The sequence below is a fragment of the Acanthochromis polyacanthus genome, chromosome 18, assembly GCF_021347895.1.
Source record: "Acanthochromis polyacanthus isolate Apoly-LR-REF ecotype Palm Island chromosome 18, KAUST_Apoly_ChrSc, whole genome shotgun sequence".
Classification (NCBI taxonomy): Eukaryota; Metazoa; Chordata; class Actinopteri; family Pomacentridae; genus Acanthochromis; species Acanthochromis polyacanthus.
Genome location: NC_067130.1, coordinates 7,589,629 through 7,613,648, shown reverse-complemented (window position 1 = coordinate 7,613,648; position 24,020 = coordinate 7,589,629). Strand labels below are relative to the sequence as shown.

At 38.6% G+C, this 24,020-nt stretch overlaps 1 protein-coding gene across 3 annotated transcripts; it reads right to left on the bottom strand.

The window, feature by feature from the left end:
* Window positions 1–6,342: 6,342 nt before the first annotated feature.
* On the bottom strand, window positions 6,343–18,484 carry nt5c2l1 (5'-nucleotidase, cytosolic II, like 1). 3 transcript variants are annotated; one of them, XM_022209979.2, is made up of 18 exons: window positions 14,667–17,619; window positions 13,675–13,748; window positions 13,414–13,531; window positions 13,240–13,335; window positions 12,695–12,786; window positions 12,518–12,575; window positions 12,307–12,400; window positions 12,169–12,222; window positions 12,005–12,088; window positions 11,852–11,887; window positions 10,389–10,496; window positions 10,239–10,305; window positions 9,561–9,731; window positions 9,418–9,469; window positions 8,314–8,374; window positions 7,150–7,326; window positions 6,995–7,059; window positions 6,343–6,890 (listed from the first exon to the last, which is right to left on the bottom strand). In XM_022209979.2, exons 1-18 carry the CDS (start codon window positions 14,735–14,737, stop codon window positions 6,866–6,868), a joined length of 1,503 nt encoding a protein of 500 aa, XP_022065671.1. In that variant the 5' UTR covers window positions 14,738–17,619; the 3' UTR covers window positions 6,343–6,865. The 3 variants fall into 3 exon arrangements, with proteins under 3 accessions (XP_022065671.1, XP_051794318.1, XP_022065672.1); XM_051938358.1 differs by lacking the exon at window positions 14,667–17,619 and adding an exon at window positions 18,377–18,484 and having other exon boundaries at window positions 6,344–6,890; XM_022209980.2 differs by lacking the exon at window positions 14,667–17,619 and adding an exon at window positions 13,916–14,597 and having other exon boundaries at window positions 6,344–6,890.
* Between the last annotated feature and the right edge of the window lie 5,536 nt (window positions 18,485–24,020).

Genomic DNA, 24,020 nt, shown 5'->3' with positions numbered 1-24,020 from the left:
AACAAAATGTAGCTGATCAGATGTGAGCAAAGCAGCTGCTATGAAGCTGAGGTTTTCCTGCAGACTGAAATGTTGCTGAAATAAGTAGAAGAGAAAGAATGTGAAAGAATTTCAGTAAGTTTCAGCAAATTTCTCTCAGTGAAGATTCAGCTCTAATAAAAACAGAATCAATTTTACCTTCTATCTATCTATCTATCTATCTATCTATCTATTTCAGGATCAGATGATGTATTTTCTGTTTTTACTGTTAACAAATCAATGAAATTTTTTTTGACAGAATACGGAAAATAATTGTTTAGTTGGATAAAACTATTTTTAGGTGTTTGTGTTGATCAAAAAATCATCTTGAACTCATTTAGCCGTACCATAGACTGTCTATGAGCTGTGCAGGAATCGATCCTCAGGTCTGTTGCAGAGGTGATTATGTGCCACCCTGTGGAAAAACTACTCAGTGCAGAAAGAGAAGCCTTAAAGGGACAGTTCACCCAAATGAACTAAAACACTGAGGAACACAGTAAATGCATCATGTAAACGGTTTTCTTTTCCCACTGAGAGAAACAATAGCTGGGTTTCCATTACAGTTTTTTCGCAAAATAAAAGCGATATTTCTAAAATTTCGACAAAGTATATTTACGCTTTGAACGTGTTTCCATTGAAGGTTGTTCTGGACAGAAGCATCGTAACTCTTGTAAAATATCCCGCGAGATTTCACTGCAGGAAGATGGACACCCAAAACCTGCTTCTATCTCCTTATAACACTCTGCATTCCTCTGCTGTTTGCTGTCTAGTATGGCAGTGATGTTTTTCTCAAGAATAATGGCAAGAAAAGTCTCGGTCTCCTCTTCTGTCCACACGTACCGCGCCATGTTTACTCCGAGAGAACTGGTCATGTGACCAGGTACGTCACGTCCAGTGACGTATAATTGCGGGAAAAATGTTTCCATTGGGCTTTTGCGATATTTTTCAATATCGAAACATCTGAAAAACCACCTCATGAGAGCGTAAAAACTTTTTAGCGATATTTTAGTCCTTTTTTGAAATTCAGGTGTTTCCATTACCAGTTTTTTATTGCGCTATTTACATTTTGCGCATATCTAAGGGTAATGGAAACCCAGCTAGTGAAACTTCAATTGTGTGGTTAGAACATTCTGGCAAGAAAAAGTTTGGAGCTGTTCAACTGGTAATGAATTCTCGACCACTGAGTAAATCCACACCTCAGTAAGGCGTGGTTTTAAAGCTGATAAGATGAGACTCTCCTTAGACCAGGGGCTACAATCTGAACATGCAACTTTACTCAAATGACATGAAGCTATAGAGAAACAAAAAGGAGAAAAGAATGCTCCATGTTGTATGCAGGGGGGGATCCAGATAGTTTGGGGGGGGCATCGAAAAGTTGTAAGAAAAAATTAAAGCTGTTACCGACCTCTCGCTGTACCTTTGATCTGTGGTAAAATAATCTGAAATGTTCTATGCAGGTCGTCAGCGTCAATGTTAAAATATGGATGGAATACTTGGTTAAACCAACATAAGCTCCTCGGTGACCCTAGACAGTCGGTTGTAATGTTTTTTGAGCAACACACCATACTATGACATTTTTACAGTGAAGGTTCTACTATGGAACCAATTTGACATGTTCAGACGTTCTTTGTGTGAAAATCAGAGATTTCAGGGATCAGAAGATGGTTTTCAACTTTCTCTGTTAACTTTCTGCTTCAACTTTAAACTAAATTTACTTCACTAAGCCAGCCCTCTGGACTTCCACTAAGCTGTGTTCCTATTGGCTGTCCAGGTGGTTGCTTGGTGCTATCAGGAACACCTGAGCAGCTCAGTGTCTTCCTGCTTTATGTCTGCAGTCAAACATTTCCTCTGCTTCTCTTCACTGAACTGGGTTTGGTTCCGTTGCTTTAGTTTGTTCTTTAGGTGTTGGCTTGCAGCTTCCAGCAGTAGTGATGGTCAAATGAAGCCCCATGAATCACTGAGGCTTTACAGCCCATTGCTTCACCAAAAGGTTCACTTCTCGAGGTCTTAATGAAACAGTGAATACTGCCATCTACTGGACAAACTGACATTACCGGCATTGCCAAAGTACAATGACCTGAGCTGAAATGTAGGAATGACTTTTATGTGCAGAAACAATAAATAATGGATGTTTCTATAGTGTATGCATGGTATATGGAAACCAACAGAGATACAGAGTTCTTAATTAAAATAACAATGAAAACATCTCAAGAGTTTGTGTTTTTATTTAAAAAGAAAAGTTTTTCCATTGTGCCTGGATTCAGGCAGTTTCTTATTTTACATAACAGTTCACCCGCCTTGCTAAAATACCCTTTCACAGGGCACTGATGAAGCTGGGGAACATAGTCATGTAAGCGCTATCGTATAAAGGTGAGGGTACTGGGTTTTGTGCATCTTCCAGTAAGCCAGAGGATCCTCAGCTCTTCCAATGTTACGCTCTGCCAGGTAACGGTCAACTTCATTGACTGAATCTGCCACGACACTTGAACTGCTCCTGCTGCTGCTATTAACAGAATCATCCAGCAGCTGCCAAAGTTCACCTAACAACAAGAAAGGAGAGCGGGGTGTAATTCACAATACCAACATCACAATCAAGAATACAGAGATAGGGTTTCTTACTATTACTTGCAGATTTATCCACATGGGCGTCTTGCAGCTGGTCTGGGGATGCAGACAGGGCCTCAGTTCTTATTAACACTGCATATTCATTTTTAAGTCCGTTTACAGCTTCATCTGCTTTTGCCGGACTTTGGAATCCAAGTTTATTGAACCTTGGATCCAACAAGGTTGGCATTGTCAGGGCACCTGCTGATTCCAGGCAGCTTATGTGTTCCCTGAGACTTCTTATCAGGTTGTCACCTAGCTGCCTTGAAATGGTGGAAGTGATTGTCTGCATCTTGTTGATGACTGCATGGTGAAACATTTTAATCAGTGGAATGACTTTTGAAGCCGATACCGGCTTATGTATATATATATATATATATATATATATATATATATATGTGTGTGTGTGTGTGTGTGTGTGTGTGTGTGTATGTATGTATGTATGTGTGTATATATATATATATATATATATATATGCACCATCACATGAATTAATCATTATCCAACACCAGTGTATAGTTTACAGCTCATTTTATTAATAATACATAAAACTTTTGTACATATTTCACTTACACATGTTGTCTGTCAGAATGGGTAACACAGAAACTAACACATGCTTTGCAGGCCCTGCTGTTGAACTGTGGCTCCCAGTGGCTTCTTTACATACCCGTGTCAAAGTAGTGTGTAGTTCACATGTGACTGAAGAAGGTGATAGAAGGTGCAGACACCAAATACAGGAGTGACATTTACAAATGGTAAAACTGACACACAAACACCCATAATCTTACACAACCCACAAACCAGTGTAAAAGAAAAATATATATAATGTCTCACATCAAAGCACTGCAGTGGGGAAATAATCTAAACTGCTGCTCTCCCTACACTTCTCCTACTCCTCCAGCTGCTGCTATTGTATTTCACACCGAATAATACTAACTAATAATACTTACTGAATAATACTAACTGTAACTCGCACTGACTACACCTCTCTACAACTAGCTCTGACTCTCTCTACAACTCGCTCTCACTCCTCTCTCCACAAACGCCAACAACACCCACAGTGTGGCTCGAGATTCAAAACCTTTTTATGGGACAGCGATACGTTGAACGAACCAATCACGTGATCTGCACAAACCGAGGCCTCGTTTGTCATCGGTCACGTGACTTTTTCGGAAGCAACCCGAGCCTCAAAGCAAAGCTTCATCTGACACGCCCACTTTTACTCGAGACACGCCTCAGTGCCTCGGTTCATTTGTCCCATCATTATCTCTCGGACTTACCCCCGATAAGTTATTAATTAGAAAAAATTTACAGCTAATTCAAGATGGCCGACTTCCTGTTGGGTTTAGGGCGTGACTGTGATTGACTTTTTTGTGTGTGCTGATGTGCTGCACATGCCCCCCAAACATTGTGGCTGTAGTTGGCCTAATGACCACTTTTTCCAATTTTACAGGGGGCGCTATGGAGCCATTTTGCCACACATGTGCACAACTCCATTAAAATATCAAATTTTTCACCAGTCCTGATGTGCATGCAAAGTTTGATGCGTTTTGGGGTATGTTTAAGCTGCCAAAGTGGAGTTTGAAGAGACGGGAAAAGAGTGAAGAAGAAGAAAAAGAAACCCTAGGGTTTCAATCGGGTCCTTCGGCACCGTTGGACCATAACAAACAGACAGTGATCATATCAGAGTTAATTCAAACGAGGAGAGCAGAGTCTCTGCTGCCTCGTCCATAGGACCTGTCAATCATTCCAGACCAGACTGTCAATCAAGTAGCCCCGCCCCCTGGCATTGCAAAACTTCAGCGCTCTATTAAAAAAAAAAACAGTATTGATTTGTTTTAAGATCAGCCACCTGATCTCATTTTGACCATGAAAACTAACGGAAAAAAATGATATACAGTCTATGCACCATACTCTGTTTGGTTCCACACTTGCTGATGACCACTTCCGGTCTCAGAAAATGAAAAGACGGACCTTTTTTTCGCTTCTGTCTCTTTCTGGTTTTACTTTTTTGTTATTTTAAATATAAAATGAAAATCAAACAATTTTAAAATTTTCGTATATCCATTTTTGATCATGAAAAGGAAAACGCCTTGTATTTCAATTTTAATTTTGTATCGTAAAACGAAAATCAAATAGAAACTCCTTTTTTGTTTTTCAATACCCGTTTCAGAACGGAAAATCGAACTGCCAGATAAATACACAGACCCACATTGTCTGCCTTACAACGATGGGAAAGAGGCAACGTTTATGTTTTGACAACCTATATCTAATGAGTTATTGATGCTGGAAGTCCGAATCTAGGCAAAGTCCATTTATTGATTACATAAATCAATAAATGTTTATTAAAAACTAAAAAGTATTTTAGAAAATAAACAACTTAGGAATTTATTGAGTCATTAAAATACTGTAGTCTACGGCCACATCAGCATGAGTATAAGCATCCTCTGGTAAATTCACAACCATACTGCAGGAAATCCAGCTGATCTCATCATGATGTCTCTTACTATTGTTGGAGATGATAAACTGTGACCTGCTGGTTGGGTCCTCTGTGTTCTCATGTTTCTAACATGTTGGTCTCCTGATGCTGCCTTACTTCAGCCAGTCCATGAGCAACAGAAAACACAGTTGCCTTCTACCCATTACCAGGGGTTCCAGTTTTCCCACTCATGTCTGTACTTTTGCAAATGTTTGGTGGTTGTTATTAAATTGGGACGGTTATTTAGTTGACATTTTAGTGATATCCAGTCTTTTTTTTTTTATGAATAAGTGATTGTTTCCATAATTTTCTCCCCCACAATGTCCACCAACTTCCCTGAGCCCTTTAGGACGAGTTGGGCAACATTTCAGCCAGAATCAACAACTTCATTACATCCGGTTATGAGAAATGTATAACTTGTTCCTGTAATTTATGACTCCATTTAGAATTTACAAATGATCATTTTCAATATAGTGTCTACGTGGTTGTCCCATGACCTCCATTCTGTTGTGGAGACATCACGTGTTGCAACATGTTGAAAATAAAGGATAGAATTTAGGGAAATACTACCAGCTGGGCTCCAACTTGCATCTGACTAATTTCTTGTTTTACAGTGTCAGCTTTTGAGATTTTTGCCCCCTGTCCAACAAAACAGAAGAATTTTTGTTTGTGGTTTGAAAAATTCAGGATTACATCTGTAGAACTTTCTACAGAAGAAAACTGCATAAGTCACACAACATGAGGATGTCTTCGTTTTGTTCGCTGAGACATCATGATGCTTTAACGAAATGAATGAAAACCAATAATACTAATGATTTATTGAAATACTTCAACAGACATTACACAAACAACTAATAAATACATTTACCTCATTGCACAAACTCCTGATTAAAAGTGCATCCGCACAACTAGTTGTCCAAACAAAGTTTCACTCATATATACAGTAACCCTCATGTATATTTAACCCTCACGTCGTCCTGCGGGTCAAAATTTACCCGTTTTAAAGATTGAAAATGTGGGGAAAAAAGACATTTTCACAGTGAAACTTCTGATGTCCACATTTTCAACATTTTTGGGAAATCTTTGAACATTTTTTGGTGAAAAAAATGTTAAAAAAAGTTTCTTTAAGAACATTCACAAAAAAAATCAACCAAAATCCAGTGAAATTCGCTGGATTTTGGTTGATTTTTATGTGAATGTTCTTAAAGAAAGTATTAGAAGTTTGACTGATATATATATATATATATATATATATATGTAATCACTTTAGATATTTCTAGGATTTTTTTTAGGAAGATTTTTATTCAATTGTAAAAATATTTACAATTTTTATTTTTAAATTTTTATTTCTTGCCAAATTTGGGAATTTTTTTAAATAAAACTTTTCAGGGAAACTTTTAAGGAATTTTCCTCCAAAAGATTTTGCAATTTTATTTTATTTATTTATTTTTTTTTTTTTACAAATTTAGGGATTTTTTTTGCTGAATTTTTGGATTTTTTTCAGACAAGGGAACAACATTTTTCGGTGCCGTAAATAAGGACAACAGGAGGGTTAAATAAATGTCTCCTGCTTGGATTACGGATCTCTAAGGTAAAGTCTCCATGGCATAGTGACTCATATCCAGCAGGTGGAGCAATAAGTTTGTTCTCTGTAAAGGAGGCACATCACGGCTGCCTGCAACAAACCCGAGTGAGCAGTCACCTTGAGGAGAAACACATTTACAAGATTCCTCTGCAGCATCTTCATGTTCTGCTTCTTCTGGTTCAGTATAATCGGCTGCCTTCAGCACTGTGAGAGAGAAAGATGTCCATCATTGATGAGTTTTACTTCAGAATATAACAGAATTTAGACTGAAATGATCAATCAGTCTGTACATACATAAAAGTTCTTACTCAGTTTTGTTGGTCTTGACATCGTTCTGGATCACTGTGAGATCCGTCGTCGCCTCATGAGGCATCTGAAAGAGAAAAAGCGCCGTGATTATCTTTAAAAGGCAACACTTGTGCTTGTTCCTGTGTAGGGGTTTGAACAGAAGTAGAGCACTGACGAGGACTGGAGGAGCCATGAAGAGGTAATTGAAGGGGTAGTGCAGCAGGTTGATGCAGGTGGATGAGTATAGATCTGCATAACGCATCAGCTGGCTGGCAAACAGCGTCTGTCTGGCTCCGCTACGCAGCAAACTGCCCATCTGGCCGTAGGACATGTCCATCCTGTAGGTCAGCACCTGCAAACCAGCAGCAAGACACTTTCTGGGTTCTGCTGCAGCACTGAACTCTCCTGTATTAGTGCAATTAAAAAGTGTCCTAGTGCATTTATACACAGTTTTATGTTGATGATTTGAGCTGTCAGCAACAAATGAAGGAGGCAGAACAGTGTGCTAACATCATGACGAGTTTAAATCTTTCCAGCAATAACAAAAAGGCAACTTAAGAACCACATATGGGTCAATATATAATTGGGACTTTTTGCATCATAGTTGACATTTTTGCTGTTTTCAGGCCTAAAACCAACATGGCCGCCTATAATCAAACACCAGAGGGCATTTTTACACAAAGATTCTTCTAAATATTATATAAACAATTGAGTAAAATTGAAATTGAAAGTTATTTATAAAGATATTGTAGTAAACCTGTTGAGTACTTTATATTAAATAACTCAGAAAGCCTTGGAGTCTTCCATTCTTTTCATCAGGAGGAAATGACATCATGTAGAGCAGGTCATGTGATCTGGAATTAACACACTTCCTTGAGAAGTGTTTTTGTAATGGGGAACTTAGATGAAAGTGATATAATTTGTTTTTTTCCATATAAAATTTGATATATTGGCAGAAAAAGAAATATCTGTCATGATTATCCCAATTTAATAAAAAGAACACAATCAAAACCATGTTTGAATGAGCTCATTTTATTATTGTTTAGCTAATTAGAAGGTGGTTGTTATTAAATTTGGATGGTTATTTAGTTGACATTTTAGTGATATCCAGTCATTTTTTATTAATAAGTGATTGTATCCATAATAAATGATGATGGAATTTGTAAAGACATGAACATAATGAACACAAAAAACTTTTAATAAAAATGTATCCAGGATGTATCCCATGGACTTCAAAAGTCCCTCAATTATACACTGACCCATATGTCGCTAAATCAGCTGCATTTTGCCTCCATTAAAAAAACAGAAACCTTTAGTAGCTCTGATGTGTGACGCTCACCTTTATTCTCGTCTGAATGGCGCTGATGTCTGGACTTTCTTTGCTGCCGCTGTCCAGATGCCTTCAAACAACAAACACAGAACAACTCAGTCAGACTGTGCCACAGTGGACAATAAAATGTTCTTTCATAGCAACAAATGCTAGTAAATAAAGGTGCAATGGATCCTTTTCTTTGTGATCTATGAGCTGCAAAACATCAACAAACCTCTAAAATATTCCAAATGTTTTAGCATGAATGATCAATTCATCATACCCATGACATTTTATTTTTGTTATCCTATCATGAATTGTTTAACACATAATGATGTACAATTAATAAAAGCAGACAGATTTAATTTATGCCTGATTACAAAATTTATTATTAAATTTGATTAAATTTGATTTTATCATTGGAAGTGCGGTGCTGCAGCTCCTCCTGGTGGCCAGAGTCAAACACAGCTCAAACATCATTTAATTATTTTATATCATTTTCTATTCAGTTGTGTTAATTCATTATTCTGTTATGTTTAAAGTATATTTTTTTTAAATAAATGTTTTTTTTCACCTAATCCAAATACTCAGAACTGTGCAAATGAAAAGTTTAGAGGAGCTGCTAAACAAACTAATCTACAGGCCTTATTCCTATACTTTAAACGGTCTGAAACCAACAACAAAAAGGACCTTGTGGAGCAAAAACAACACAGCATTCAGTTGTGAAAGTGAGGCTGCATGTTGTCTGTAACTCTCCAGCATTTATGAAAAATTTAGAACATTTTTTACGCTGTTGGTCAGCTTTTATTTTCTAAATATAAAGTGTTTTATTTAACACTGAGATTTTATGGTTTCCTTTTGAGCATCAGCTTCTCGTCGCTGTGTGGAGGTAATGCCTTAAAAGCAAACATTCTGTGCAGAAAAATTTTACTGACATATCATTATTGACAGATAAGTAAATAGTAATCAGACAAAACACCCTGACAGCATTGCAGGTTAAAATATCCTCAGTCTATAACTCACTCATTTATCCTCTATAAATGATGACAGATGATAAACTGTCCAAAATTAACTCATTATAAACCAGATGTTTAGTGTGTAAATGTTGAACGCTTTATTTACAGACGGACTCACGTGTAAAGTTCAGCTAAGAAGACATCGAGACGTTTAAGCTCCTCAAAGAGATCTGAAAAAAAAAAACAAGAAAGTCGTCAAAACTCTGATCAAACAATCATAAAGCTGTAAATTCTTAGAAGTTTGAGTCTTCTTGCTCTTACTTTTCTTCTCCTCCCACACATGCAGCTCCTTGCCGAGCTCCGGTACGACCAGAAACGTCTTCCATCCTTGACGTTTCTTAGATTTCAGGATGTCTCCAAAGATGTGATCTCCGACGTAGAGGACGTCTTTACCCTTAACATCCAGCAGATCGCACACGATATCTGAAGATCCTGCAGCAGGAAGACACAAAAGGAGAGAAATTAAATAGAAAAAAGTTTTGGGACACCTATAAATTTATGAAATATTGCATTAAGAACCACTTTTAGGTCTTCATGTGTAATTTCTTTTAGTACAATCACAGCCATAATACCAAACAAATCCTTAAAAAAGCCAATAAAAAGAGAAATTTTCAGTATTGGGCTATTTTGGTTGAATTTAGTTTTGTTAGTTTTTCTTGTGCAATAAACAAAAAAAACATAATTTGCATTTGTTTGTGTCTGTCTAATGCAGACACACCTTTTGAAACACAAAAAGGAGTTTCCCACAAATATTTCATGATAATATTTGAGATTGTGTAAAATTTTAAGGGTGTCCAAAAGCTTCCACTTTAAGTAGTGAGAAATGTAGCTACCAACAAAAAAAACTCCAAAATCCTTGTTCTGCTCTTATTTATGAATCCAGTAAACAGTCACAACACGACAATAAATAAATAAAAATTCAGCATTTTCACATCTCACCTCCAGAGTAAACTGTTCCATGCTGCAGGTCGCCGGTGTACGTCCCGATCCGAAGCTTTCCAGTGTTCTGCATCCAAAATACAACATTTATATTAAAAAACCTGCTGATACACGACATTCTTTTGTGATTAATGAGACACTCGTTCATACCGTGTCCACTTGTCTCAGGACAGTTCCCTCTGCAAAGAACAGCGGCTTCTTGGTGTCGACTACGACCAGGTCAAAGAAGCTGTGCCAGGACGGTTTGGAAGCTCCAGGCTGGAATGAAGAAGAAATATTAAATTTATATGATGGTCTTAAGTTGAAGGGTCAATATATAACTGAGGGACTTTTGAAGTCCATGGGATATATCTTGCATACATTTTTATGTTATGTTCATGATGATCATGTCTTCACAAATTCTACAATTGTTTATCATGAAAACAATCATTTATTAATAAAAAATGACTGGATATCACTAAAATGTCGTCTGAATTTAATAACAACCACCTTCTAATGAGCTAAACAAACTTATTCAAGAAATGTTCTGATTGTGTTCTTTTTTATTAATTTGAGATAATCACGACAGATATTTCTTTTTTGCCAATATCAGATTTTGCATGGAAAACAACAAATTGTTAGCCTAGCTAGACAACCCACGGCAACGAATTTAATTCTCTGCCAGGGTCGGTCTAGTTACCCTCCATAAGCCTCGAGGTTGGATGCTCCTAAAACTGGCCGACAAATCACCATGAAGTGTAGAGTCAGAAGGCGGGCGTAACTAAGTGAAGACAGAGGCGCGACGATTCTGACAGAAACAACCGGAAACAATTAGCCTAGCCGCGCTAGACAACCGACGGCAACGAATTTAATTCTCTGCCAGGGTCGACAACAAAAACGACAACAGTCGTTGAGCTCCATTAGCACTGACTCTGAATAATCTTTCTGTTAACATGTCTGTAATATACTTGAGCTTCACCCATTGACTGTATAAATAAGGCTTCACCGAACTCCCGCATCCTCTGATTTCCGGCGCTCTAGGAACTACGTCAGCCTATTCGTTGCGCTGATTGGTTGTATACCTACCCAATTGCTGCAGAGTGATTTGAAAGACAACCTTTTAGCCCGCCTCCCTCCCTGTCGAGAGTTCCTAGACCCTTGTGTCTTCAGACCTGGGTCTAGCGTGGCTAGGCTAACAAATTGTATCTGTGTCCGAGAAATCACTTAACTAAGTTACCTATTACTAAAACACCTCTCAAGGAAGTGTGTTAATTCCAGATCACATGACCTGCTCCACATGATGTCATTTCCTCCTGAAGAAAAGACTGGAAGACTCCAAGGCTTTCTGAGTTATTTAATATAAAGTAGTGTGTGAGTCAATTGTGGATTTATGGCATGTCAGCAGGTTTACTACAATATCTTTATCAATAATTTTCAATTTCTATTTCACTCAATTGTATATATAATATTTAGAAGAATCTTTGTGTAAAAAACACCATGTGGTGTTTGGTTATAGGCGGCCATGTTGGTTTTAGGCCTGAAAACAGCAAAAATGTCAACTATGATACAACAAGTCTCGCAATTATATATTGATCCTGAATATTCTCTAATAAACACAATTAAAATTGCCTTACCTTAGGGTTACTTTCTAACAGGTAGTTCATGATGTTCTTTGTGATGAAAGAAACATTGAAAAAAGCACGTTAGATTAAGAGTCTCTGCTTTACTTTCACATAGTTTGCTGTAAAAAGGTGTAATTTGATCAACAATACAGGGTTCTGGTTCACCTCAGTGTAGTTGTAGTCGCTGTTGGTGGCCAGGAACACCTTAGCCACCTCTTTAATTCGACGTAAGAGGACTGGGAGCTTCGGCTGCAAAGAAAACATTTATATCTTCAGGATTTTCAAGCTAAATTTAATCCAGGTGAAAAATCTGTCTTTAGTTTACTCACATCTCTGATCACGTACTTCTCCAGATTCTTTATGGTTCGTTCTTTTAGGATTCCCTGTGCAACAACACAGCAATGTGCAACAATTAGACACACAAAAACACAAAAATGTCGCAATATGGTTCTGTTTTATGAACTTACAGTGTCGTGAATGAAGTCCATCGCATCTCGAAGGTCCTGAAACATGCTTCTGAAGGGCATGAGCAGGTCACCGTGCTGGAAGCCGTTCAGGAGGCTGCAGCAGGAAAAGCATGAAAAAGTTGGTTTGAGAAGAAGTTCATTGGTTTATTTATTATTGTTCAAGGCTCAAGAGTGCAGAGAGGAGCTGGAATAATAAAAAATGTCCACTTACTTACTGTATCTGGTGCATCTGGTGAAGAAGTCCACCAAGCAGGCGTACAGATACGTCTCTGTGGGGAGTGTGTTCGTTAGTTCAGTCACATAATATACTTGGAAAAGAAAAGGTTCCTAGAAAGATAAGGGCTAAAATGAACTCAATCAACAATAGGAAAGAGGAAACGTTTCATACCTGACAGGTTGAAGAGAGTGTTGAGGATGTAAAATCGCTCAGTGTCGCCTCTTTGGATGAACTTATTGGGATAATAGTTGTGAATGTCTTCCCTGTGGAGCACAAATGGAACACAGGACGCTTTAACGGCCTGAAATGACAAAAAGCTGAAAACAAATGTGCATGAAGCAGCATTTCTAAAAGTGTGTGAAATCTTGTAATGATCTACAAATGGATTTAACAACCAGAACATAAATGAAACGAGACAAATCCAGCTCATAAATAAACAAAAAAATGTAGATTAATTTTATTTTTCCACTCATTTTTTTCTATATTTGGACTTTTATATATATGTATATATATATTTTTAAAAAGTTTTATTTATTTTTTTTGCTCATTTTTGATTTTTTTTTAGATTTGTGTTGCTTTGACACTACTTAACATTTGGATTTTACAGGGTTAATATAGCTCAACTCCAGAGTTAACTTGTAAAGATGGTCTTTACAAAGCAGAAATACAAAAAAAAAAAATTCTTTCACCGTGTTCAGCTCTGACTTTAACTTTACCCTTTGAGGAAGCGGAAGCCGTGACTGCAGACTAAAATATTTCCATTTGAATCCACCTTCAGGAGGTTCCCATACTTCGTGTCGACCACTAAGCCTCTGAGGGGTGAAGAGAATTAAATTAGCTCATGAGATAAACTGATTGTTACTGATTACTGAGACAGACTTCACACTGACCGGGTGGCGAAACTGGGGTCGTAAGTGTACCGTAGGAGCTCATGAGGGTAACCAACAGAAACCATCCTGTCTCTTATCAGCTCAAAGCCCAGGCTCTCGTAGTCAGGAGACTTGTACACTGCAAACAAAACAAAACACATTAGTGCTCAACCTGCAGGTCTGCTGTGGCTCCAGAGAACGCTGAAGTTGTGATAAATAATTCAAAGACACGACAGTCCTCCTGCTGGTGGCACAACGTTTTACACACAGAGCTTCACATACATGCCAGCGTGTAATCCATGTCGAAGCCGTAGCATCTGATGTTCTCCAGTGTCAGGCTTCTGTTCACGAACACCCTGCAATTAAACACAAACAACAAATCAGGCCTGCAGACACAGAAGAGGCTGTGCTACATTCATTCATCATTTTACAATCTGTGGTGCGTTTGTCTCAACGAGGTTTGTTGAGGTTCAGTAACACAAACTCAGCTCGATTCTTATCAGCTTGTGAGCATCAATTCTACCATGAGACTGGGTGTAAGTGGAGTAGGAGTCATCTGAGGTGATGGGAGCTCGTCGTTGTTGTTGCTTCTTGACCTGAACCCACATGTTCTCCTCCTTGTTTTCTCCTCCTGGGCCTTCAGCAGGGTGGAGCTGGGTGGAGGCTGCAGATGTTATCACCGTTCTGCTGCCGTCACCGTGTTTTAAATGTTTCAAATGGCGTCACAGTGTGTTAGAACTAAAAGCATCCAAGCTGTGTTGATAAGAATCCGTTGCTGTAACTGGTTTCTTGAAGGAGGAGGCCAATCTGCTGCAACCATCAGGCTGGACGTCCCGCTCTCAACCGTCAACGGTTCACATATAGGGTTCCTGTAAATAATTAACCTGCAAGCGCGTGTTTTGTGAATGTGTCGCTGCTGTGCATCAAAGGTATTTCTCCTGAGAGCAATTGGAGGTTCTTCTGATGCAGGAGCACTGTCTAAAGCGATTTAAATATTTAGATACCGGGTGCAAACAGAGTGGATAGAAGCAGGTGAAGCGTGTCAGAAAACACACCAGAGGATGCTGTAGGCCATTATGCACTGTCTAATTTGTAATAAGGAAAAATGCAGAGTGATATATTAATGGTGCAGAATTAAATAATTTCCTGACCTGCTGTTGTGACCAATGAGGCAAAGAAATTACAAAAAGAAAAAAGTTTTTCTGAGAATAATTATCATAAAAATAATAAAGCCCCACAAATTCTGTGATATTACTCAAAGTAAATGGACTCACTTTTGGTCAAAGTCTCTCTTCAACCTGGGCTGATCGGGGTACATGGTGGGATATGTGCCCATTTCGTCCATTTTCCTGCCTGCTGATGTCCAACTCTTCACGCTTTTGGCACAAAGTCAGAGGAGAGCCCTTTAAGCTGCCAAATGTACCCAAACTTTGCAGGTGTGGCTCTTTTTCTGTGTTCGTACGCAGACTGAAGCTCCTCCTCGTCACTTCTATGCTTGTCGATGATGCAAACGGCTGCAGGAAGACGTCTCCTGTTGCTTCTGACTCACGCTTTCAGCTTCGAGAGTGCAGATTGTGTTATCAGGGTCGCACACATGTTGAGGGCACGCACATGGTGGGAGTTTCCCGATGATTGTCGGCCCTGCTGTGACCCAAACTGATCAAGTGTGTTCACCAAAGCAAAACGCCTCAGATGTTTGATTTGTGACTCATTTAGTTCTTTAATCATTTGGCTTTAGGTTCATCAGAAGCTACAGAGCTCAGCGTTACCGGCAACATGTGCTGAAAGTGTCACAAGTCAACAACAACAAACTTCACAAACATAAGCTACAGTGGCAGCAGGTTTGATCGTGTTCCTGAGGACAGAAGGTGTTTCTTATTTCATTTAAATGAGATGAGGAATCTATTTTTAGTCTCTTATCATATTAGGATTTCAGAGCTTCAGTCATTTCTGTTTTCTCAAATTAGTCTTCAGATGCATCAATAGCTTAGCCCCAGAGACTATTTCCAGAAATATCCTGAGACAAGACAGCAACAGAGTTACCAGGAGCAATGTGAATACAATAAAATATCACATCATAGATCTAAATTTAGACAATTAGCTTCCTCCACAAAGGACTGTCAGCACTGGAACACATTACCAACTGAAAGCAAATTAACTGCAGATGATCACATTTTGACAGCTGAGGGGCTAACAGCAGACCAGAGCTGCAGTAAGTTCCATCTGTCACAATGAATGTATTTAACTCACTGTTTATCTGTACACAGTTTCAACAAAAGTTTACATGCACTTGTACAGACCGTGTATATCATGGCAGTCTTCAGTTCTCCAATGGCTTCTATCACTTCTAATTTTCTAAGATAAAATAACTGAAACATAGAAAACAATCATGCATTTTGGTTCTTTTATAAATTTATTGTAGGTCCTCTGGAAATATGACAAAATCTACTGGATCTAAATATATATAAACCACCTTGAATTAATAGTTTTTGTGATGTAGAAAGTTGTGTTAATCAAATTTTCTAAATGGTATAGCCTCCTAACTTCTCATGAGTGATTAAAGTTGACTAGAGCTGCTGATTCCACTCAGTTAATTTAATTAGGGCCTGTTTGATAAACTCATCCGCAAACAGTATAATGGGTAAATGGTTGTATTTATATAGCGCTTTTATCCAAAGCGCTTTACATGATGATATGTCACATTTACCCATTCACACACTGATGGTGGGAGCTGCCATGCAAGGCGCTAACCACAACCCATCAGGAGCAATTAGGGGTTAGGTGTCTTGCTCAGGGACACCTCGACATGAGCACAACGGGCCGAGGATCAAACCGGCAACCTTCCAGTTACAAGACGGCCACTCTACCCACTGAGCCACGCCACCCCCCAATGGGAAAGTCTGAAGAGCAAAATCATTGACTTGAACAAGTCTGGAAAGTCACTTGGAGCCAAAGTTTGTAAGTATAAAGTACATTATCACCCGCTGCCCAGAGAAAATTAGTCAGGGTGGTCAAGAGTCAACCAAAAATGACCAAAAAGGCAATCTGCAATCAACTAGAAGCTGCTGGAACACACTATTCGGTATCCACGGTTTTAAATTTCCATGAAGAAGGAAGTAATTCCTCTAGAAGTGGCACCTTAAAGCTTCACTGATGTTTAATGTTGATCACATGGACTCATAGAAGGCCCTCTGGAGGAAAGCTCTGTGGTCAGGTGAAACAAAAGTTTAACTATTTGGCCAGAATGACCAGAAATATGTTTGGAGTAGAGAAGGTGGGGTGATGCCAAACCTACTATCAAGCATGGTGGTGGTATTACTGTGTTCTGGTTTGCTGCCAGTGGAACTGTTGCTTTACACAAAGTAAAATGAATAACGAAAAAGAGGATTATTTCCTCATTCTTCAAGAAAGCCTAAAATCATCAGCTTGGGCCTCGGACACAACAAAACAATGACCCCAACACCGACCATAAGTAGCAAAAAAATGACTAAATCAAGCTACAAATAAGGTTTTAGACTGAAGAAGAAACAAGTCTGTGTCAGAAAGCTCATGCATTTTGTTCTATTGCACCAAATCTATCAAGAGTATTGGTCAAAGATACAACTAGAACCTTGTTGGGGTGAAAACGGCCTCAGAACATTTAAACCAATATTAACATTTCTGGATGTATAATTTTCACTCAGCAGGTTTGATCACATTTCCAGGAAAAAAACAAAACGCATGATTGTTTTTGTGACAAAATTCTTTATTTGCCATTTGTTGATGAATGTAGTAAGTTCTCTCTTTCAAAGGTATTTTGGTGTCTAAGACATTATAACAGTAATTTCTTGTCGGCTGAGACTCGAATTTGCATGAAACCAACGAAAAATGGCATAAATATTACAACAACAGTCTCACACAGGGAGGAAAACATTTTGAATTATTATTAATATTATTTATTATTTAATATTTATTAACCAAGTACAATCTATAAGGACAGAAATGAAATATCTGTCAGTCCACAAAGTGAATATCCACTGTAGGACATTCTGAAGTTGAATAACTGAAGATCTAGTGAAATTAAAAGCTTACAAACAGAAAAAAAAATGTTGCTATAGAACAGAAAAATCAGCATTTTAATCTCCTGGATCAACTCTGCATTTACAGATGGTCATTAATGAACAGTTTAAACCATTTATTTCTTCTCAGTGTGATATGCAGTGCCTCCTTCAAGCCGAATACATCTGATCAGAATTTGGTTTCGTATGTTTTGACTCCATTGAGGCCGTTGTCGGTGAATGCTATCCTGTGTGACGCTGCAGATTTGGAGTGTATCCTGTTGAATTCTGCAGCGATCTCCTGCACCGTCCGATTCCTGGTCTCGGGGATGAAGTTTATGTAAATCGCAGCAACGACGCAGAAGAACAGAAAAACGATAAAGCAAAAGGAATGCAGATTCTCCTGGAAGCGAAACATTTGGAGGCCGTTTGTGAGTCAGTGTGTGTGTGATGCATTTCGCCTTATTTCACCAACATAAATTCTTCAGTTTAATGCCTATCTTATGTAGCCTGTGGTTAAAAGTCTGCCAGTATTTATTATGCTTACCACTAAGACTGGGAAAATCATCCCGAGCACAAACAGGCTTGTCCAGTTGATGGTGCAGGCGATCGTGTATGCAGAGGATTTGAAAGCCTGACTAAAGATTTCCCCTGGAAGAGAAACCGTCCCTGCAGCTTTGGGTCAAGAACACAGGATGGATGTTTATGGTGCAGTTAGATGCTTTGATTCAAATGCAAATATGTAGCCTGAACTAATATTTGCTAGGAGACAAACATACCTGGTCCACAGGCAAAAGAGAAAATGAATATGAAAATGAGGACCATGCTGCAGTACGGCATCCAGAACAGATAACGCTGGGAAGAGTGAAAGGATTTAGGCTTAAGTTCTAATATTCTGCATCAAAATATGCATCAGACTGTGCGTGGCTGGTGTTGTTTTGACTTACCTGCAGGTACAGAGTGATGGTGAGGAGAGCCAGAGTGGTAGACATTCCTACATACCCTCTGAACAGCAGGACTTTCTTCCCCGTTCTCTGAATAATCATGAACTGCAACATCAAAACACAGTTAAGGTGCTGCAGTAAATGCTCAGGCAGCGACTGTACAGAATCAAACAGCCACATGGGGGAGCTATCAGTACACACGAGGACAGCCGTCACAGATGGTTTACAGAGGAACATTTCTGAGCTCTGAGAGCAGAAGAAAGAGGGTTTTTTCCCCCCATTGATCAGTCACTACAAGAGGAACAACAAAACAAATGTTCTACTAATTAGCTAAACAATAATGAAATGAGCTTATTCAGAGATGGTTTTATTGGCTTCTTTTTTATCAAGTTGAGATAATCATGACAGATATTTCTTTTTGGCAATATATCAAATTTTAAATGGAAAATAACTTGTATCTGTGTCCAAGACTTTCAATTAAGTTACCCATCATTTTGCTTCTCTGTGGTTATTTTGTTTCTTTTTTGGCCATTTTCAGTTCGTTTTGTGGGCATTTTACGTCTTCTTGTGATAACTTTGTGCATTTTTGTGGTCATTTTGTGCCTTTTTGTGGCTGTTTACAGTCTGTTTGTGAAAGTTTTAGGTGTTTTTGTGGTCATTTTGCAATTTTTTGTAGTTATTTTGTGTATCTCTCGTCATTTTGTTGCTTTATGTGATAATTATGTGTCTCATTGAGTCATTTTATGTCTTTTTTGAGCCCTTTTTTGGTCATTTTGTGTTTGTCAGTTTGTGTCTCTCTGTGGTCAATTGTCTTATTTTAAAACGCAAAATAACAAATTGTATACGTGTCCCAGAAATCACTTTCAGCTAAGTTCCCCATTACAAAAACACCTCTCTAGGAAGTGTGTGAATTCCAGATCACATGACCTGCTCCACATGATGTCATTTCCTCCTGAAGAAAAGACTGGAAGACTCCAAGGCTTTCTGAGTTATTTAATATAAAGTAGTGTGTGAGTCAAGTGTGGATTCATGGCATGTCAACAGATTTACTACAATAGCTTTATGAATAACTTTCTATTTCACTCAGTTGTATACATAATATTTAGAGGAATCTTTGTGTAAAAATACCATGTGGTGTTTGGCTATAGGCGGCCATGTTGATTTTAGGCCTGAAAACAGCAAAAATGTCCACTATGATATAAAAAGTCCCGCAATTATATATTGACCCAGATTGGGTATCGGTGAAATGGGACTTACAAAGGTAACAGAGGTGGACAGTTCGCACAGTCCTGTTCCCAAGGCGGCGTAAGGTAACTTGTGTTCTTGGATACCTGCAGCACGAAACACTTCAAAAGAGTAAAAGTACACCTGGAGAGAAGGATGTGGACATAGAGAGACAATAAACTTGATGATATTTCCATTTAGACAGCATTTTGGTTTAAAGCAGTGCATTCAGACACATTGCACATTACATGTTATTAAAAAAAAAAAGAGGTGAAACGTGACGTGTAACTCACAGCGTTGATGCCACAGAGCTGCAGTGAGGTGAAGGTAACAAAGATAGTGATGAGCTGCCAGCGGACTGTTTGGTTCTGAATCAGCTCCAACATCGAGTGACTACGAACGTTCTGCAGGGCAGCTTTCTCCTTCAACATCTCCTCTATCTCCTTGCTGTAGTCAGTGTTGCCCCACAACCTCTTCACAGCTAATGGAGCAAAAGAAAGCAGGAGATTTAGACCATAGAATCTCAACAACAAAGTTACAAATCTGACTAAGAAACAATCCCCTGAAGTGTTTTCTCACACCTTGCTCACAGGCTGTGCGGTCTCCTCTTTCAAACAGCAGGAAACTGGGAGACTCTGGCAAGAAGGGCAGAGAGACGAGCTGGAACAGCGCCGTGAAACCGATGAAACCCAGCAACCAGGGCCAGTTCTTCTCTGTACCGAGTAACTCGCTGCAAATGGAGTTGCCACTTTAGCCAATAGTCAAGATGTCCCAATGTGAAACGACTACATGCATCCAAATGCACTCTGGTACTCTGGTATTGCTTAACCCTCGTGTCATCCTGTGGGTCAAATTGACCCATTATAAACTTTGAAAATGTGAAAAAAAATATATTTTCGCAGTGAAACTTCTGCTGTCCACGTTTCAAAATTTTGGGGAAATTTTTGAACATTTTTTTGGTGGAAAAATAATGTAAAAAAAATGTTTCTTTAAGAACAATCACATAAAAATCTACCAAAATCCAGCGAAATTCACTGGATTTTGGTAGATTTTTATGTGATTGTTCTTAAAGAGAATAATAGAATTTCACTGATATACATGCAATCACTTTGGATATTTTTAGTATTTTTTGGAAGATTTTTACTCAAATTTTTGAAAATATTTACAAGAATTTTCCTGCCAAATGTGTGGAAATTTTTAAAATAAAACTTTTAAGGGAAACTTCTGAGGAATTATTGGAATTTTCTTCCTGAAGGCTTTCCAAATTTTCAGAAATTTGGGGAATTTTTTGCTGAATTTCTTTTTTTTTTTTTTTTAGACAAAGAAACAATATTTTTTGGTGCCTGTAAATGAAGACAACAGGAGGGTTAAAGGAGCCCAAGTAGTAAAGTTGTAAGGCTTTATTACAACTTGGGTATTATTTGGTGCTATCAGACCCCTAAATAATACCAACATTGCACTCACCAAGCTAATTGCTGAGATCTGGGAACACCCTGACATGAGGAACTGGAGGAGCACTCAGGGAGAGCAGCCCTCTGCCAACACTACTGCCCCATCATGAAACTCTAAAGAAAGTGAGCCAATTCTACACCAAATTTTAATGAGTTCCTTCATTGGCCTTCCTCCACCTAGTTTCATGAAATTCAGTCTGGCAGTTTTTTTGCATAATCTTGCTGACAGACAAACAAACAGACGGACAAGCTAATGGCTCTGAAAACACCAGTCAGATGGGACTCGAGAGCTCAGCAGCCATTTGACTTGTTTTATGTGATTTGGCCGAGTGCTCAGCAGTTACTTGGATGGTTACAATGTTATCATGACTGATTGAAAAGGTGGTCAGAACCTTGAAAATAACATCCCTGTCTTAAAGGCATTAGAGGAGATTTAATTTCCTACGACTGTGAACGTAGCATGTGCATGCACATACAATCTCTCCCTCACCCCCCTCTAACCTCCCCCCTCTTAACATTTACGAAGAAACGCCCCCCTCCAGAAACTTCCGTAGGACTCGTGAAGTTGTCTTTTACGGCTGGGTCCCCCTGGATCTTTAGCTGCCATTATGTAAAAAAAGATGAGCAAAACAAGTCGCCAGCTCACTACGAAGTTATACCAAAGCAACACATACAGAAAACACGTAAGTCCAAGGCGTACGTAATCTACGTAACTAGGCCTGAGCCGGAAGATTTTTGTTTGACAGGAAAGGGAGCAAACCAAATGCCTCGGTCCGAGCGCAATGATTGGCTGATGTTTTTCAGGTCCTGCCATGTCCACAGTTATTTTTTTTATTTTTTTAGAAACCATACATACAAGTCCACTAAAGGTCAGTATATTCATTTTATGTGAATCAGACAAATTAAACAAACAAAAAAAAATCCTCCATAATGCCTTTAAGAAACACGCATGCTGGAGGCTCTGTGAGGATGTTTCATTTTCATTGATGTATTAACCCTCATATTGTCCTGCGGGTCAAAATTTACCCAGTTTAAAGTTTAAAAATGTGGAGAAAAATTTTTGGGAAATCTTTGAACATTTTTTGATGGAAAAAAAGAAATGTTAAAAATGTGAGACTCCACAATGATGGAAAAGAATGCAGGAAGATCTCTGGCCAACTAAAAGTTCGCCTAAAATCAGCTGCATCAGTAATCAGCTGTAGTACCACTAATCAGAGCCGTAGTCCCTGTCCTCCTAAACTGACACCGCAGACAGTGTGCTACTTGTACAGTTAAGCTCTAAAAAAAATAGACCGGGAATTGCTTCAGACTTGGCACAGGAATTATGAGACACAATCTGAGTTTCTGTGACAGCTTAGACAGTGTGAAGGACAGCGCATAATGTCAGTCTCTTTGGATGCTGTCCAAGAAAAAGACTCTTTCTTGCTTTTTGGCAGAAAGCTGCGGGATGAAATGTTGCTCAGGAACATGAAAAGAAGCCTGGAAGATATTCTGTTGTTCACTGAGAACCAAGACAAATTTGTTCTACTCTGATGAGGTCCAGGATGTTTGATGTGACTCTCGCCAGGCCTGCCACAGTGAATTCATAGTACTGGTAGAGAAACACAGAGGTGTGAGGGGAAAAACATGGGGCTGCATGACTGCAAAAAAGTGTTGGGAAGATGATATACTGGCAAAATACTGGCTGATAAGATGATTCCCAGTCTGCAGAAGCTTGACAGAGGACGAAACAAGCAAACTGAGAAAATGACACAAGAGTTTCCAAAGATGAAAAAGTGACCTGGCCAGCTATTGGTCCTACTGTGGGGCCTGTATTTTTAGCTTTTTATTTTACATTAGTGCAAATACCCTACATTTCATCTTAAAATTAGAGCCATTATTTGATATTTAACCCTCGTGTTATCCTGCTGGTCAAAACTGGCCCATTTTAAAGTTTGAAAATGTGGTGGAAAAAAATATATTTTCACAGTGAAACTTCTGATGTCCACATTTTCAACATGTTTGGGAAATCTTTGAACATTTTTGGTGGGAAAAAAAGAAATGTTAAAAATATTTCTTAAGAACATTCACAAAAAAAATCAACCAAAATCCAGTGAATTTCGCTGGATTTTGGTTGATTTTTTTGTGAATGTTCTTAAAGAAAGTATTAGAAGTTTTACTGATTTGTTTGTAATCACTTTAGATATTTTAAGGATTTCTTTGGAAGATTTTTACTCATTTTTGAAAATATTTACTAGAATTTCCTTGCCAAATTTGGGTGTTTTTTTAAGGGAAACTTCTGAAGAATTATAGGAATTTTCCTTCTGAAGGTTTTGGACATTTTCAGAAATTTGGGGAATTTTTCTGCTGATTATTTGGAATTTTTTCAGACGAGGAAACAATATTTTTTGGTGCCCATAAATAAGGACAGCATCAGGGTTAAGTGACCCTGTGAAAGGGTGGATTTACTTCTGTTGCATACAGTAGATACATCTGCTAAATTATTAACAGGACAATTGGCTTTTACCCTTTTCTTTTTTGTTTTTGTAAATTGTTCCAGTGAAGGGATATTTCCATTTTTGGGTTAGCTTTCATAGGTCACCTAAGTAAACTCTGAAAGCAGTAGCTCATTGTCTGTCTCTGTGTTCGCTGCAAAGACTCAGCTATCCTCAGTAAAGTCAAGCTGACCTGATACCTAACAGCAGCTGCCATAAACAATCAAGGTCGTAAAGATACGACAGGCTGAGCCTCCAGTCGAGGGAATAAACAGTCGTAACACCGGGGCCCTGTGTTATGAGTTTGGGAAAATATTGCGTGAAATGTTCAGCGCGACTTTAAAGTTCAGGACAGAAACTTCGCATATGTATGCTGGTGGCAATCCATGAAGAACATTCTGATTAAGACACGTAGGAAGTTTTTCACGGGTGGAAATGTGCCCCGCTGGGAAGGTAACCTTTAAAATTGGGTGGCGTTGCACAGAGATAAGTTGTCTT